Source organism: Orycteropus afer, unplaced genomic scaffold (genome assembly GCF_000298275.1).
Source record: "Orycteropus afer afer isolate SDZICR_OR568_19922 unplaced genomic scaffold, OryAfe1.0 scaffold00070, whole genome shotgun sequence".
In the NCBI taxonomy this organism is placed as follows: domain Eukaryota; kingdom Metazoa; phylum Chordata; class Mammalia; order Tubulidentata; family Orycteropodidae; genus Orycteropus; species Orycteropus afer.
The window spans coordinates 742,223-759,563 of record NW_006921657.1 but is presented as its reverse complement, the minus strand read 5'-3'; the positions used below and the strand labels follow the sequence as shown (position 1 = coordinate 759,563).

General features: G+C 37.7%; 1 protein-coding gene across 1 annotated transcript in view; it reads left to right on the top strand.

Annotated features, from left to right (window-relative positions):
- Window positions 1-7,750: 7,750 nt before the first annotated feature.
- The window catches only part of SAMD8 (sterile alpha motif domain containing 8), a 30,562-nt gene continuing 20,971 nt past the window's right edge, over window positions 7,751-17,341 (top strand). The window contains exon 1 of the mRNA XM_007940586.2: window positions 7,751-8,328. Within this exon, the coding sequence (XP_007938777.1) occupies window positions 7,751-8,328 (578 nt within the window). The remainder of the gene's footprint in view (window positions 8,329-17,341) is intronic.

Genomic DNA, 17,341 nt, shown 5'->3' with positions numbered 1-17,341 from the left:
TGGGAAGAGGTAACTATGGGGAGGAAGTGGGAGGGGAGCTGTTGCATTGTGGTAAACTGTGGTCAATGTCATGAGACAAAGTATATGTAAACTGCTGTATGGAAAGTGAATTTGCTCTGTAAATCTTCACCCAAATCATCATCATAATAATAAATACTTAAATTTTTTATTGTTTTAAAATTTCTTCTTTGATCTGTAGGAGGAGTTTATTATTTAGTTTCCAAATACAGTGAAACCTGTGAATACCAGTACTTGATGAGACTGCCTTATTTTTCCAGGTCTTGCAAGTTTTCCACCTTTGACACAGTACAGTCTAACCACTTTTATGTCACTTGTTTTAGTGGAAAATATTTGAATATTCTTTCTTGGACAGGTTGATGGTTCAAATCCAGTAGCTGCTCTGCAGGAGAAAGGTGTGGCAGTCTTCTTCCATAAAGATTTACAGCCTTGAAAACCCTATTTGGCAATTCTATATCCTGTAGGGTGCTGTGAGTCAAAATCAACTCAATGGAGTTGTGGGTTTTTGTTTTTGTTTTGTTTTGTTTGGGGTTTGGTTTTCTCTCTCATCCTTTTGAGTGGTTCTTTCCTTGCCTTGGTTAGTTTCCTCACACACATGTGCTGATCAGTATTTAACTGAATATTTGAATATTTAAGGGACATCTGCAAATCTCTGGAGTTCTCTGCCTATGCATCTCTCTCTTTTCCAGTACTCTGTTCCATGAAGACTAGTCACCTTTATCTCCCCATAATCTCAGCGCCATTTCCTTAGGTCACAGTCGGCCAGGTCCCACCTGTTTCTCCCCTCTTGCATCCCCTTGTGACTTGGAAATTCTCTCAAGGCAGTAATTGGGGCAGTTGTTATTTTGTTAGTGCTGTTGAATTGGCTCTGACTCAAAGCCACCCTATGTACAATGGAATGAAACACTGCCCATTCCTCTGCCAACCTCAGAATTGCTGCTATACCTTGAGCCCACTGTGTCAGTCCATCTTGTTGAGGGCCTTCCCCTTTTTTATTGACCCTCCACTTTACCAAGCATGATACCCTTCTCCAGGGAATGGTCCTTTCTGACTACATGACCAAAGTAGGTGAGATGAAGTCTGCCATTCTCACTTCCAAGGAGCATTCCGGCTGCACTTATTCCAGGACAGATTTGTTAGTTCTTTTAGCAGTGGATGGTATTTTCAGTATTCCTTACCATCACCACAACTCAAAAGCATCAACTCTTCTTCAGTCTTATTCATTGTCCAGCTTTCACATGCTTATGAGGAGATTTGAAAATACCATGGCTTGGGTTAGGGGCAGCTTAGTCTCCCAAGAGACATCTTTGCTCTTCAGCAATAAAGAGGTCTTTTGCAGCAGATTTGCCCAATATAATATGTCTTTTGATGTCTTGACTGCTTCCATTGGTAAGAAGCTCTGGTGGCACACTGCCTAAGGCATTTGAGTGCTAACCAGAAGGTTGGTGGTTCAAGCCCACCAGCCATTCTGCAGAAGGAAGACTGGGCAATCTATTTCCATAAAGATTTACTGCCTTAGAAACCCAACAGGGATCTCCATGAGTCGGAATTGACTTGATGGCAGTGAGTTTTGTTTTGTTTTTTGCTTCCATTGGTGTTGATTGTAGAACCAAGTAATATGAAATCTTTGACAGTTTCAGTCTTTTCAATCCATTTATCGTGATGCTGCTTATTGGTTCAGTTGTAAAGATTTTCATGTTCTTTATGTGGAGATGTAATCCATACTACAGACTGATGTCTTTAATCTTCATCTGTAAGTGCTTCAAGTAATCTTTGCTTTCAGCAAGCAAGGATGTGTTATCTGCATATCACAGGTTGTTAATGAGTCTTCTTCATATAATCCTGCTTCTCAGATTATTTGCTCAGCATACAGATAGAGTAGGAGCTCTGGTGGTATAGTGCCTAAGGCATTTGACTGCTAACCAGAGGCTGGTGGTTCAAACCCACCAGCCACTGCTCTGAAGGAGTTACTTCCATAGTGATACTGCCTTGGAAACCCAAGGAGGAGCAGCTATGAGTCAGATCCGACTCGATGGAAGTGCGTTTTTATTTATACAGGTTGAGTAAGTAAGGTGAGAGAATACAACCCTGACACACCCCCCTTCCTGATTTTAAACCATATAGTTCCCCTTGTTCTGTTTGAATAACAGCCTCCTTATCTATATACAGGTTCCTCTTGAACACAGTTAGGTGTTCTGGAATTCTCAGTGTTATCCGTAATTTGTTATGATCTGCACAATTGAATGCTTTTGCACAGTCAATAAAACACAAGTAAACATCTTTCTGGTCTTCTTTGCTTTCAGCTGAGATCTATCTGACATCATCAATGATATCCCTCATTCCACATCCTCTTCTAAATCCAGCTTGCATTTCTGGAAGTTCCCTGTCAGTAAACTGCTGCAACCATTTTTTAATTAACTTCAGCAAAATTTTACTTGCGTATGGTATTAATGGTATTGTTCAATAATTTCCACATTCTGTTGGATCACCTTTCTTTGGAATGGGTACAAATATGGATCTCTTCCAGTCAGTTGGCCAGGTAGTTGCCTTCCAAATTTCTTTGCATAAGTGAGTAATTGCCTCCAGCGTGGCATCTATTTGTTGAAACCTCTCGTTGGGTATTCTGTAGATTTTTGGTGCCTTGTTTTTCACCACTTCCTTCAGTGCAGCTTCAACTTCCTCCTTCAGTACCAATGATTCTTGATCATATGCCACCCCTGAAATAGAGGAAGATGAGCCAATTCTTTTCGGTACCGTGACTCTGTATTCCTTCCGCCTTCTTTTGATGGTTCCAACATTGTTCAATATTTTGCCCATAGAATCTTTCAGTATTGCAATTCAAGGCTTGAATTTTTTCTTCAGTTCTTTCAGCTTGAGAAATGCCTAGCATGTTCTCCCCTTTTGGTGTTTTAACTCTAGGTCTTTGCACATTTCATTATAATAATTGACTTTGTGTTCTCCAGCTGCTCTTTGAAACCTTCTGTTCAACTATTTTATCTTGTCATTTCTTCCATTTGCTTTAGCTACTCTTTGTTCAAGAGCAGGTTTCAGAGTCTCTTCTGACATCCATTTTGGTCTTTTCTTCCTTTCCTGTCTTTTTAATGACTTTTGCTTTCTTCATGTATGGTGTTCTTGATGTCATCCCACAATTTGTCTGGTTTTTGGTCTTTGGTGTTCAGTGCATCAAATCTCTTCTTCAGATGGTCTCTAAATTTAGATGGGATGTAATCAAGGTCATATTTTGGCTCTTGTGGACTTGCTCTAATTGTCTTCAGCTTCATCTTGAACTTGCAGATGAGCAGTTGATGGTCTGTTCTGCTGTCAGCTCCTGGCCTTCTTTTGGCTGAAGATACTGAGCTTCTCCATCGCCTCTTCCCATGGATGTAGTTGATCTGAATCCTGTATAGTCCATCTGGTGAGGTCCATGTCTATAGTCACCATTTATGTTGTTGAAAAAAGGTATGTGCAATGAATAAGCAGTTGGTCTTGCAAAATTCTATCATGCAATCTCCAACATCATTTCTGTCACCAAGGCCGTATTTTCCAACTACTGGTGATTGTTCTTTGTTTCCTACTTTTGTATTCCAATGACCAGTAATAATCAATACATTTTGATTGAATGTTTGGTCAATTTCAGACTGCAGAAGTTGGTAAAAATCTTCAATTTCCTTGTCTTTGACTTTGGTAGTTGGTGTATACATTTGAATAATAGTGGTATTAACTGGTCTTCCTTGTAGGCATTTGGATATTATCCTATCACGGACAACATTGTACTTCAGGAAAGATCTTGTGATGATGAACGCCACACCATTCCTCTTCAATACGTCATTCCCGCCATAGTAGATCATATGGTTGTCTGAGTCAGAATGGCCAGAACCAGTCCTTTTCAGCTAACTAATGTCTAGGATATCAATCTTTATGCATTCCATTTTGTTTTTGACAACTTCTAGTTTTCCTAGATTCATACTTTATACATTCTATGTCCCGATTATTAATGGATGTTTGCAGTTGTTTCTTCCCATTTGAGTTGTGCCACATCATACAGTGGAGGTCCCAAAAGCTTTACGCCATCCATATCATTAAGGTCAGCTTTACTTTGAGGAGGCACCTCTTCCCTAGTCATGTTTTGAGTGCCTTCCAACCTGAGGGGCTTTTCTTCTGGCAGTATATTGGACACTGTTTCAGGGCTATTCATAAAGGTTTCCAGTAATATATCAGGCGGTGTTTCACTGCTATTCATAAGGTTTTCACTGGCTGATTTTTTGAGAGGTGGATAGCCCCTTCCTTCTTCCAAGTCTGTCTTAGTCTGGAAGCTCCACTGAAACCTGTCCACCATGGATGACCCTGCTGGTATTTGAAATACTGCTGGCATAGCTTCCAGCCTCACAGCAACACACGAGCCACCACAGTACGACAAACTGATAGACGAGTGTTGGGGGGCAACTGTAGTGCTCTCTTTATTTATTTCCTGTCTCTAAGGATTATTTTTCTTCATTACTTGATGTCCAGTATCTTTAATCTGTTTTAGTTTTATATATTTTGCCCATTTTTCAGTTGTTTGTGGTGGGTGATTAAATCTTGTCCCTGTTAATCCATGTTGACCAGAAGCATAAGTACCTTTAACTAGTAATTGATTTGTATTGGTTACCCCTGAAAGTGTTCTTATATGTTTATTAACCTAATCTCTTCATTTTATTGATTTATATGAAGCCTGTAACTGTCATATTCTTTGTTCAAAGTCTGCTGCTCCTTATAATTATCTTGGTACAACATAAACATTAAATTGACCCCAAAGCCTTTTATCATCTTTTAATATACTTCTTTAATGTAGATTTTCACAGTGTTAGCTAAATAACAATTTAATGTGGGCTTCTAACTATATGGAGTAGCATATAATTAAATGACATATCCTGACCTGATAAAGCAGAGAATGAATCAGATTTTCAGGACATTGCCTCAGCAGGCTCAAAGACTTCCAGGAGGCTTTTGTGTATGATACCTTGTATTTTCTAGCAGCTAAAAAGTCGGCATCAATGCCTGACTTTTATTAGCTTAGTTGAAGTTATAAAGGACTGATTAACTAAGACAAAAATAAGAACATGAAAGAGGAGAAGAAGAATCATTTTGAGCAGTGTAGGAGACGAAACTGTACTGAAGAAATAATACTACAAGGATGGGAGTGACTTGGAACACAGTGGTGGTAAGCTCTTAAAGAGGAAAAGTAGCAGAATCAAAATAAAATGACAGAAGTATGATTTATATGAGAAGAACTTCTTTTTCAAAGATTTGCTATCGCATAACTACTGTAGTTTTTAGCATATACTTGCTTATTGGATATCCAAGGATAAAATAATTTAGTCAGGCATACCTTGGGAAAAGATAATGTATGTAGTGAGTAGGTTGAAACCATCTGGCTATATATGTGAACTAAAATGTAACAAAATGATGTTTTTAATGACCTTTCTATGTAAGTGATGTAAAATATACATCACTATGTGTAAGTTCCATGTATTAAAGTGAATAAATCGTAATTACTTTTGGATGGTGATGATATACCATATATATGTGTGTGTATAAGAGTTTTGTAGCTTTAAGTATGTAAGAATTAGATAGCTTTTAAAAAATACAGACTGCCTGTAGATGGATGTGATGTTAAATTTCTAAGACCTAAAAACTATTGTGGGTTGATAATACTAAAAAAATAATGTCTATTTGGGGAATAATACATATAATTTAAGCCTTCCAAAAACTAGGGTTGCTGTTTAGTAATTAAGAAAGAAATATTGAATGATTGACTGACATTGACATGGCATTTGTTTGTGGATGAATTGTAAGACTTCATCCCAGTAGTTCATATGGATTGGGGAAGTATGCAGAGCAGTATTTGCTTTTATTTTCTTTGATATAGGAAGCGTAGATTTTTCATAGTCAAAAATACATGTTATAGGGAAGGATAAACACCAAAGTCAGAAGGAAAGGAAGGGAGTGCTATCAAGGAAGGGCATTCATTTGTATTGATGACATTTTGTTTTGGTTTTTAAAGCACACTTTTTTTTTTTTTTTTTGGAAAGGTCATAGCAGCTTTATTTGTAGTAGCCCCAAAGTAAAAAACTCTACTGTCTTTCATCCCCCCGCCCCCCAAAAAAAACCCAAACCTGTTGTCATCGAGTCAATTCCAATTCATGGTGACTTCATGTGTTACAGAGTAGAATTGTTCCATAGGTTTACTAAAGTCTCCCATGTATCTGATATACTTTATAAAGCTGATAGAGACCTAAGTAACTGAACACTTTAAAATGGAAAAAGAACATAAATAATTATGTGAGGTCAAAGTAGTAAAAATTAGTGCTTTTTGAAACATAATGCATTATTGGCCTTTTATAACTGCAGTTTAACTCATATTTATGGGAAAACAAAGTACAGGCATGTGAGTTAAACATTTACCTCAAGTAGACACACGCCCTGGAGAGAACAATCATGGGAGAAGGAAGGGCTGCTTATGCACAGGGAGATAGCTCAGGGTGCAGAAGAGTATGGAGGGATGGACACTGGGAAGAGGTAACTATGGGGAGGAAGTGGGAGGGGAGCTGTTGCATTGTAAATTTTGGTCAATGACATGAGACAAAGTATATGTGAACTGCTGTATGAAAAGTGAATTTACTCTGTAAATCTTCACCCAAATCAAAATAAAATTTAAAAAAAAAAGAATTAAATGGCTTATTCAATTATATAATAGAATATTCAAGGTATAGAAAAAAATGAGCTATTAAGATTCAAATTTTATCTATTTTAAAGGCTTTATATCTGTTATAGAATCCATAGTAGATAGAAATATGCTTAGTTTAAGGGTTTTTCTGTAATGATACTTACCTGCCTTTGTGACTTTTTGAGGGAGGGGATATTTTTTGCATGAACATGAAGATTTCAGAAATTTTATTTATTTATTTATTTTGCATATAACAAATTTTTCTACACATCTCATTTTATAAAAATATTGAAATGGAATTTTTCCCAGTTCTCAACAGTAGGTTTTTTCCTGATTAAGTTATGACTGATGTACCATTGAAAAGCCATAAAATATCTTCCTGTAAAAATGATTGGTCATTATCCTTTCTTCTTTTAATTTGTTGTTGTTGTTGTTAAGTGCTGTTGAGTCTACCCCGACTCATAGTGACCCCTTCTTGGGTTGCCGAGGCAGTATCACTACGGAAGTAGATTGCCCAACCTTCCTTCCGAGGAGTGGCTGGTGGGTTTGAACCGCCAGCCTTCTGGTTAGCAGTCAAAAGCCTTAGGCACTATACCACCAGAGCGCCTTATGTGTATATATTGTTGTTGTTGTTGTTGTTATGTGCCGTCAAGTCGGCCCCGACTCATAGCGACCCCTCCTTGGGTTTCCAAGGCAGTATCACTACGGAAGTAGGATTGCCCAACCTTCCTTCCGAGGAATGGCTGGTGGGTTTGAACCGCCAGCCTTCTGGTTAGCAGTCAAGTGCTTTAGCCACTATGCTACCAGAGCTCCTACGTGTATATATAGTATAAATTTATTAAAACCACTTACATTGAATATTTTTTGTTTCTTTCACTTTCTTTTATAAGCCACTAGGGCAGTATAGGTAAATTACTGTGTCTGATATGTTTATGAGTATTTGGTCTTTGAAGGAATTGTTAAGGATACATGACGTTTTTATTTTACTTTATTTCTGTTTTCCATTGGCAGGCAGTGGAAGAGGAAATGGCAGGTCCTAATCACCTGTGCATTCGCCGCTGGACTACCAAGCATGTAGCTATTTGGCTGAAAGATGAAGGCTTTTTTGAGTATGTGGACATCTTATGCAATAAGCACCGACTTGATGGAATCACATTACTAACATTGACTGAATATGATCTCCGTTCTCCTCCTCTGGAAATCAAAGTTTTAGGGGACATAAAAAGGTTAATGCTCTCAGTTCGTAAATTGCAAAAGATACATATTGATGTTTTAGAAGAGATGGGCTACAACAGTGATAGTCCTATGGGTTCTTTGACCCCTTTCATCAGTGCTCTTCAGAGTTCAGACTGGCTCTGTAATGGGGATCCTTCACATGACTGTGATGGACCCATCACTGACTTGAATTCTGATCAATACCAGTACATGAATGGTAAAAACAAACATTCTGTTCGAAGGTTGGACCCAGAGTACTGGAAGACCATATTGAGTTGCATATATGTTTTTATAGTATTTGGATTTACATCCTTCATTATGGTTATAGTCCATGAGCGAGTGCCTGACATGCAAACCTACCCACCACTCCCAGATATATTCTTAGACAGGTAAGTTTTGTTCCTACTTGATAAGTTTGTTGTTTATTATTGTTGTTAATACTCTCTCTGCTTTTTCTGGTAGTATATAACGATATGCTTTGAAATAGCCTTCCTAATTTAGAGTTAATTAGATTTTAAGCCTAGGTGAGTAGGAAAGACCTCCACTTATTTTCTTTTTCTATAGGTATCACTTCTTGCGCACAACAGATTTTAAAATAATTTCTTGGTATGTTATTTGTAATAATGACACTTTTTTTTTCCTTAAATGATAAACAGGATCCTGCTTTCAGAAAATAAGAAGTCTGTCATCAAATGAATTAGAATTATCACATGTAATACAAACTGTTTTATTGATAAGTTTCTGTTGTTTATATTAAATACTGAATGCATATAAAAGAATCTACTACATGTATAATATATGAAAAACTAGAATACTCAGAACTATTTTTTATATTTGTGATTTTTTTAGCTTTTATAGTACTTTTGTGTTTACTTTTATAAAACTTCTTGCCCTTTTGAAAGTGCTTTGCAGTATATGTATTTTAAAAATGAAATGAATTAAAATGTCCAGGTTAAGATGGCAGAATGGCATAAACATCATGTTTTTGCTTTCTCTCAAACTCCAACGAAAACATAGTAAAAAGTTTGTTTTGTTTTTTAAATGTTGTAAGCCCACAAGGGTTTACATCCTTCATTATGGTTAAATATGAGGCAGATAAAAGAGAAGGAAATGGCAACACATATTTGGAGGTTTGAAAGCAGATGGATGAGTGGTAACTAGAAAACCTAAAATGATCTAATTCTAAAACAGCAGTGATGAAAACTGAGAACCAAGCAGATTTGTATTGTAGATTTCTGTAAGCTCTGAATCTTGGAGGCAAAGGGGTGGTGCTAAACTAAAGAGTATTTGAATATGTAGCTGTTAGGTCCCATATTTCCTCCCCTATGTTATACCACTTTCCCAACTAAAAGAGTAGACCCTAAGGAAGTAAGAAGAAAGCTTGTGGGTATCTGGGGGAAGAGTACTGCAGGCAAAAGTAACATCAAGATGTCCTGAATTGGGCTGCAGCCTTGGTATGTCAAAGAATATTAAATGAGAGATGGGAAAAGCAGTTGAGATAAAGTCAGAGGAGAGATAAGCGGCCAGTGTGTGTAGAGATTGTAGGGATTTTGTCTTTCATTCTGAATGAAAAGAGAAGCCATTGGAAATACACCACTCCTTACTTACTGACATACACTTAGGTTCCAAAGACTGGGTGGTTGTTGTTGTTAGGTGCTGTGGAGTGGACTCCCACTCATGGTGACCCTAAGTACAACGAAACAAAACGCTGCCTGGTCGTGTACCATCCTCACAATCCTTGCTATACTTGAGCCCATCATTGTATCCACTGTGTCAGTCCATCTTGTTGAGGGTCCTCCGCGTTTTCACTGACTCTCTACTTTACCAAGTATCATATCCTTCTCCAGGAATGGACCTTCTGACCGCATGACCAAAGTAAGTAGTTAGGTGAAAATTGGTGTTAGGTGAAATTTAAGCAACCAAATACGCCTCATATTCCAGGGGTCATTTTGGAGGCTTCCTGTGAGGTTGCTTCCTCCCTTGCAGCAGCCATCTTCAACTTGCTAATCTCTGCACAGTGACTTCTATACTTTGGCAGGCAAGTAATCTTGTGCTGTTTTATACCACAGGCAGAAATGATTGGTTCAGGATTTGCAGCTAGGAAGGGACCCATCCTGCCCTGACCCATGTGGAATTCTTGCTCTTCATGGAAATGCCTACTCACCCAAACTGCCACTGCTGGCCCCAGCACCTCCAAGTGCACAAAGGGCTATCTCAGGATCTAGGGTGAAGTGACCACTGCAAGTCCTGTCTGACCCCTTTGCTGTCTTCTGGCACACTTGGAAAGCTTCATTGAGGCCATGGATTATACACGTAATTTAAAGGCCTTAGGCATTGGTATCTGGCCTTTTGTTTCTCTCTCTCTTTTAACTTTATTCACATCCAAATAGTGTGGAATAGGAGGGATCAAGGACTTGGTGCTCAGGAGGGAGGTCCTCTGTCACTCAAAACACATGGGTCCTTACTTGGCTTTAAGGTGATTTAAGTAGATTTTTTACTTTTGTTATAAATGTGAAATGTTGGATAACAAGAGAAGAGTGGATGTACTGAGTAGCAAAGTGGAGTGATCTAAGAATGTTATTTTGAGACTACCAAAGAGAGTGGGATAAGGGATGGATTGGATAACAATCTATTGAATTCATCTAGACAAAGATGATGGCAGCTTTGAGGAGAATAGTGGCGGTACAGGTGGTATGAAGGAGTCAGATTCTATATATATTTTGAAAGTAAAGCAAACAGGATTTGCTGATGGATTTGGCTGTTAGGTGTAAGAGAAAGAAGTCAAAGATGACTTTTAGCCTGAGCATCTGGAAGGATGGAGTTGCCATTTACAGAGATGGGTAGAATGTGAAAGAAGGTCACTTGGAGAGAATTTGGTTTTGGACATATGAAGTTTGAGATATCTTTTACACATTCAAAACAGAATGTCAAGTAAGAGATGAAAATATGAGCTGGAATTCAGAGAGAAATCTGTGCTGAAATTTGGGAGTTGTCAGTATAAATGAGGTCTCCTAGGGAGTGAAAAAAAGAGAAGAGGATTAAAGATTGAGCCCCAGAGCTTTCTGACATTTAGAGATCAGAAAGCAAGGAGGAACCAGCAAAGAAGATTTGAGAAAGTCAGAGCAGAGAGAGTAGTATCCTGGAAGTCAAGTTAAAAAAGCCTTAAGAAGGCAAGAATAATAATTAGCTCTTTTAAATGCTGTTGAGAGGTCAAGCAAGGTAGAATTGACCATTAGATTTAGTAACATCTGGTTAATCAGTGTCCTGACAAGAGTTAATATGCGCAAAAGCCTAATTGTTATAGATTCAAGAGAGAAGGTGAGATTTACTGGATACCACCCAAAGGTATATCCCCACCAATATAAAATAACATGCACAAGGTTATTTGTGGCATTATTTGTAATAACTAGAAATACTGGAGATAATCTAAATGCTCTGTCTAAATGGGAGTCTAGTTGAATATGCTATGGTACATCTACATAGTGGAATACTATTTAATCATAGAAAAGAATGAGGACAATTTTTGTGAACTGATACAAAGTAATTTTCAGGAAAAACAGCAATGAGCACCTTGATGTCCCTATCATGGTTTCTAAATACCTCTCCCCACTAAAAGGACCAAATCTCCTTGGAGTAATTGTTGATTTTAATTCTGGGACAAGGAAAGTACAAAATGAGCCTAAAACAAATCTTGTGCTAGACAGAAAGGAAATGCACAAAACCAGTGGAAATATTGAAAAAACATAGAAGCTGTTTTAAGTTGAATTTAATAATAATAATAAAAAGAGTCTTTGAGTCTTTGGTGATAAACAAGCCAAAAGGGTGGGATGAGTAAAAGCACTTCAGAAGGAATATCAGAAAATAAATGTGGATGGAATGATAGAATAGAAAATTACCATTTTGTAACCTGCAGAGTAATAATTGAGTCAGGTAAATCATCAGTGAATATTAAAATTCATTAGGTAAAAGGCCACTGGGGACAGATATTCATATGAAGTCAGAGTATCATCTTACATATTAATTATAGAAGGAAAAAGATACTTTCATAATGGTAGGATCTGGCAAGCATCATTTTAACTAAATGATCAAACTTAGCATTACCAGTGGGATAAACTAACATTGACAAAAGCACCTATGTTCTATTCTTACCAAAAACATTTAGCCTGAGTCTAATCATGAGGAAATGGACAAATTCAAAATATGGAACATTCTAAAAGATAGCTCATCTACTTTCTAAAATTGTGTCATACCAGACAGAAGCCAGGCAGAAGCCAGGCAGAGGGGATTTTATGGGAAGAGAAATAAAAACCAAGACAAATGCACGAGTTTTATTTGGATCCTATATCAAGACAAAAAAATGTGGGTGAAGAGAAAGGCAGTTCACTATAAGGGTCAGGTCAGCACAACAGGACCCAGGCAAAGGCAGACACTGAAAGATATGTAAGAGTAAAAGGCAACAATGGTAAAATGCTATTTCATACACAATCCTACAATAACACTAATAACAAACAATAATTTACAAGTAGATACATAGGTAGATATGTAAGCTAAACAGATGTGGGATGGCATATGGGAATGCTCTCACAAGTGTATATAGATTTGGTAGAGCATGCTTCTACATACGTATTTGTATGTGCTGCAACTATATCCGGGTATACAACAGAGCATTCTGGGGGCAAAGTTCTGAAAACTTAGCCATATCAAAACATTTTGAGGCACTGAGTTAGTTGGCTTGAGGACTTGGGACCACAGTCTCAGGGGACATCTAGGTCAGTTGCCGTAGTACAGTCCATAAAGACAATGTTCTGTATCCTACTTTAGTGAGTAGCAACTGAGGTCTTAAAAGCTTGTGAGTGGCTATCTAAGATACAACCATATTGGTCTCTTCCCACCTGGAGCATAGAAGAGTGTAGAAAATCAAAGATGTAAGGAAACAGTTAGTCCAAAGGACTTACAGACCATATGAACCATGGCCTCCACTACCCTGAGACCAAGAAGTACTAGATGGTGCCTGGGTACCACTACCGACCACTTTGATTGGGATCACAATAGGAGATCCTGGGAAGAGTTGGAGAAAAATTAGATCAAAATTCAAAATCATGAAGAAGACCAGACTTACTGGTCTGATAGAGGGTAGTGGAGCCCTTGAGACTATGGCTCTTAGACACCCTTCAAACTGGAACTGAACCCACTCTTAGGGATCATTTTTCAGCCAAACAATAGACTAGCCTATAAAGTGAAAAATAACACCTGCGAGGAATGTGCTCCTTAGAACAAGCAACCACATGAGACCAAAAGGGCAGTATTTGGCCAACAACAAAGTTCAGAAGGCAGAAAAGGACAAGGAAGATGGGGAAATGGAAATGTGGAACCCAGGGAAGAAGTAGGAAGAGTGCTGTTACATTGAGGGGATTGCAACTAATGTAATGAAACAAAATGTGTGTGAATTGTTGAATGGGAGACTAAGTTGCTCTATAAATTTCCACCCAATCACAATGAAATGTTCATACATAAAAAAAAAAAAAAAGACAAAAAAAATATTGCTATAAACAACAGTTGTGTGATAATTAAGAACATTTCCATAAGGCCTGTGTTAAGTGATGCTGCTAAGTCAGTGTTACAGTTTCTTGCATCTAATTGTGTATTGGGTTATGAGGAGACTATCCTTGTTCTTAGAAGATACATGCTACAGTATTTAGGGGAAAAGTGACATAATACCTACAATTTACTTTCTAATAGTTTAACCCCCCAAAAAAAATTATATGCAAATGTGTACATATATGAATGTATGTATAAAAAGAATGAACTAAAACAAATGTGGGGAAATGTTAGTTGTAAATAATTTATAGATTTAGGTGAAGAATCCAAAATGCTTAACCTTTAAACTTTTCTTTGGATTGATTCTTTTCTGTAGGATGGGGGCAGGAGAGAAAGAAAAGACAAAGAGAAGAAAGAAATGGGAGACAATGAAATCTTACAAATTGTCTTACAGGGGCATCAGAATAATGAATCAGTAGCTGGAGGGGAATATGGGGTCAAGAGGGTTTTGTTTTGAATGGGTTGTAATATAGCATGTTCGCTGTATTGATAGGAATGACAAGTAAAGGGGAGGGAGCAGAAAATGACATTAGAATAAAGAAATGGCACAGTTGCTGAAGCCATGTCTTTGAATAAATGAAAAAGATGGGATCTAGTGTATGGGGAAAGTCCTTTGGTGGCACAAACATTTAAGCACTCAGCTTCTAACCAAAAGGTTGGTGGTTCACTTAGAAGCACTTCAGAAGAAAGGCCTGGCCCCCACTAACCTGAGACCAGAAGAACTAGGTGGTACTTGGCTGCCACTACTTCCCATGCTGACCAGGACCACAATAGAAGGTTAGAATGGGTAATGATATAGAATAAGATTCAAATTAATAAAAAGATCAGAGTTACTGGTCTGAAGGAGATTGGAGGAACCTCTAAGACTATTTCCCTAAGACATCCTTCTAACTTGAAACTCCTAGAGGCCTTCTCTCAGCCAAATAATAGAAGGGCCTATAAAATAAACAGTAAACATCTATGAAAAATATGCTCCTTAGAAAAATCAGTTATACAAGACTAAAAGGGCAATTTTGCCCCAAACCAAAGATGAGAAGATAGGGAGGGATGAGAAACCAGATGAATGGAAACAAGGAATTCAGGGAGGAAATGGGGAAAGTGCTAACACATTGCGGGAATTGCAACTACTGCCACGAACAATTTGTTTATGAATTATTGATTGGAAAACTAATTTGCTATATAAGCTTTCACCTTTAAAGCGTAATAAAATGTTGAAAAGAGAGGCCTTGCAGTCTGCTTCTAAAAGATCACAGTCCTGAAAACCTTATGGAGAGCTGTTCTACTCTGTACACTGATCCTGGCACTAGTGGATGGGAGAGGCTGGTCTGAGGCACTTGGGCTGTTCGTTCATGATAACAAAAGAAACCAAAAACCAAATTCACTGCCGTTGAGTCGGTCCTGACTCACAGTGACCCCTCCTTGGGTTTCCAAGGCAGTATCTCTATGGAAGTAGATTGCCCAACCTTCCTTTTGAGGAGTGGCTGGTGGGTTTGAACTGCCAGCCTTCTGCTTAGCAGTCAAAAGGAAGGTAGGAAATACAGAAACAAGTAGAAGGTGGTGGAGCATTAGGAAGTGCTCTCTCGATTGTTTTTATTTTCTCTGCAAATTGAATGAGAATGGGAAGAAGGTATTAGAGGCTTGAGGAGAGAGGATGAAGTGAAAAACAGTCATCAGGTATAAAAGTGTAATATGGTAGCACTAAGGGCCTCCTTGAGGTTTAAAGCCATGCTGCCATTGTATGTTTTTAACAGCTTCATTCAGCTATACAGATACAGGTACAGAGTAGGTGGAAAATTGGATTTAGGCAGGGTTGGGGCTTTGTTTAGCATGATGAAGTAAAAGAGAGTCAAGAGAATCATTTTAATGACAGACCACGGGCTCTTATGTGGTTAAATAGGGAAGTGAGGATATGAGATAGGTCAAGGATAGTGGAAATATTACAGGATCAATGGATTTTGAGTGTCAGAATTACTGGAATTGGGATACTAGAAAGAATGAACTAGAATTACAAGAAGTATTGGTTAAAGTAAGATTCTTGAAAGTGAGATTATGAGGAAGAATGACTTTGGTAATAACAGAATTTCATTTCTAACCATGTGGTTATAGGGTAAAGGACAAAAAGTAGAAAAGAGAACTGAAAAAAAAGTGAGAACACAAATTATAATAGGAGAAGTATTAGAGTGACAGTGAATTGGAAGCTAAAATCTTCAAGAAATGAGAAATTGGATGATACAGTTCTGTAGATGACTGTCGCAAGGTGTAATGTAACAGGAAAGGAGGGGAAGGGGTCTAGAAGAACAATGAGGTTCTTATCTTCAAGTGTGCAATTTAGTGTTTTTTAGTATATTTGCAAATATCACCACTTATCCTAGGACACAAACTGGGGGCAGAAGAACACTTCAAAAGAAAATTATCAGAAAGATAACATGTTGCATTCTATGAGATGGGAACAGGAGGCTATAAAATAGGAAAACTCAAAAAAATCTTTTGGAAAATAAAAAAATAGAAATTTAAAATCTAGCATGATAATTGGAAGATTAATTTTATGAAATTGCCCAGAAAGTATAATGAAGAGATGAAGAGGAAATGAGGTAAGATCATTGCATTTGGCCCAGAAATCAACAAATACACGTTCTGGAAAGAGTACATGGAGAATGTGGATGGGAAGATAGTATCTAAGATATAACACACAAAAATTTCCCAAAACCAAAGGACATGCCTTCCCAGATTGAAAGGACCCACTCAGCTCCCTGTACAAGAAATGAAAAATGATCCATATTAGTGAAATTTCAGAACACTGGATATAGACAGACTATCCTCCAATCCTCAGAGACAAGTAAGATAACAAAAGATTGGAAATCTAGATAGCATCAAACTAATCAGGAACACTGGAAGTCAGAAGATGGTGGAATAATGCTATTAACATTCTAAGAGAAAATCATGTTCTAATCTAGAATTTTCTATCCAGGAAACTATCTGTTAGAATTAAAACTAGATTAAAGATCTTTTACAATTTGCAAGTCTCAAAACATGTTTTCCCCATCCCATACCTATTCAAAACCAAAACCAAACCCACTGCCATTGAGTCGATTCCAACTCATAGCAACCCTAGAGGACCAAGTAGAACTGTCCCATAGAGTTTCCAAGGTTATAAATCTTTACTGAAGCAGACTACTTCATCTTTCTCCCATGGAGCCACTGGTGGGTTTGAATTGCCAACCTTTAGCTTAACAGCTGAATGCGTACCACCAGAATTCCTTCCACACCTATTAGAATAGCTAACATTTTTAAAACCGACAATACCAAATGTTGACAAGGATTTTAGAACAACTGATATTCTTACTCATTGCTAGTGAGAGTGTGAAAAATGATAAACTTCTTTGAGAAGGTTTGGTAGTTTTTAAAGAAGTTAAACATAGACTTAAACATTAATACTCAACAGTTCTGTTCCTCATTATTTACCTAAGAGAAATGAAAACGTATGTCCACGCACAGATCTATATGTGGCCTTTATTCGTAATCACCAAAAATTGGAAGTAGGGTGTCCATCAACCAGTGAATGCATAAAGAAACTGGATAAAGAATTGTATGTGCAGTAACACGGATGAGTCTTATCTGCATTATGCTGAGTGGAAGAAGCCAGATACAAAAAGCAACAAACTATATGATTCCATTTATATGACATTTTGGAAAAGGCAAAACTATAGGAACATCACACAATGGAATACTATGCAACGCTAAAGAATAATGTAGAATCTGCAAAACACCGCATAACGTGGATGAACTTGGAGGACATTATGCTGA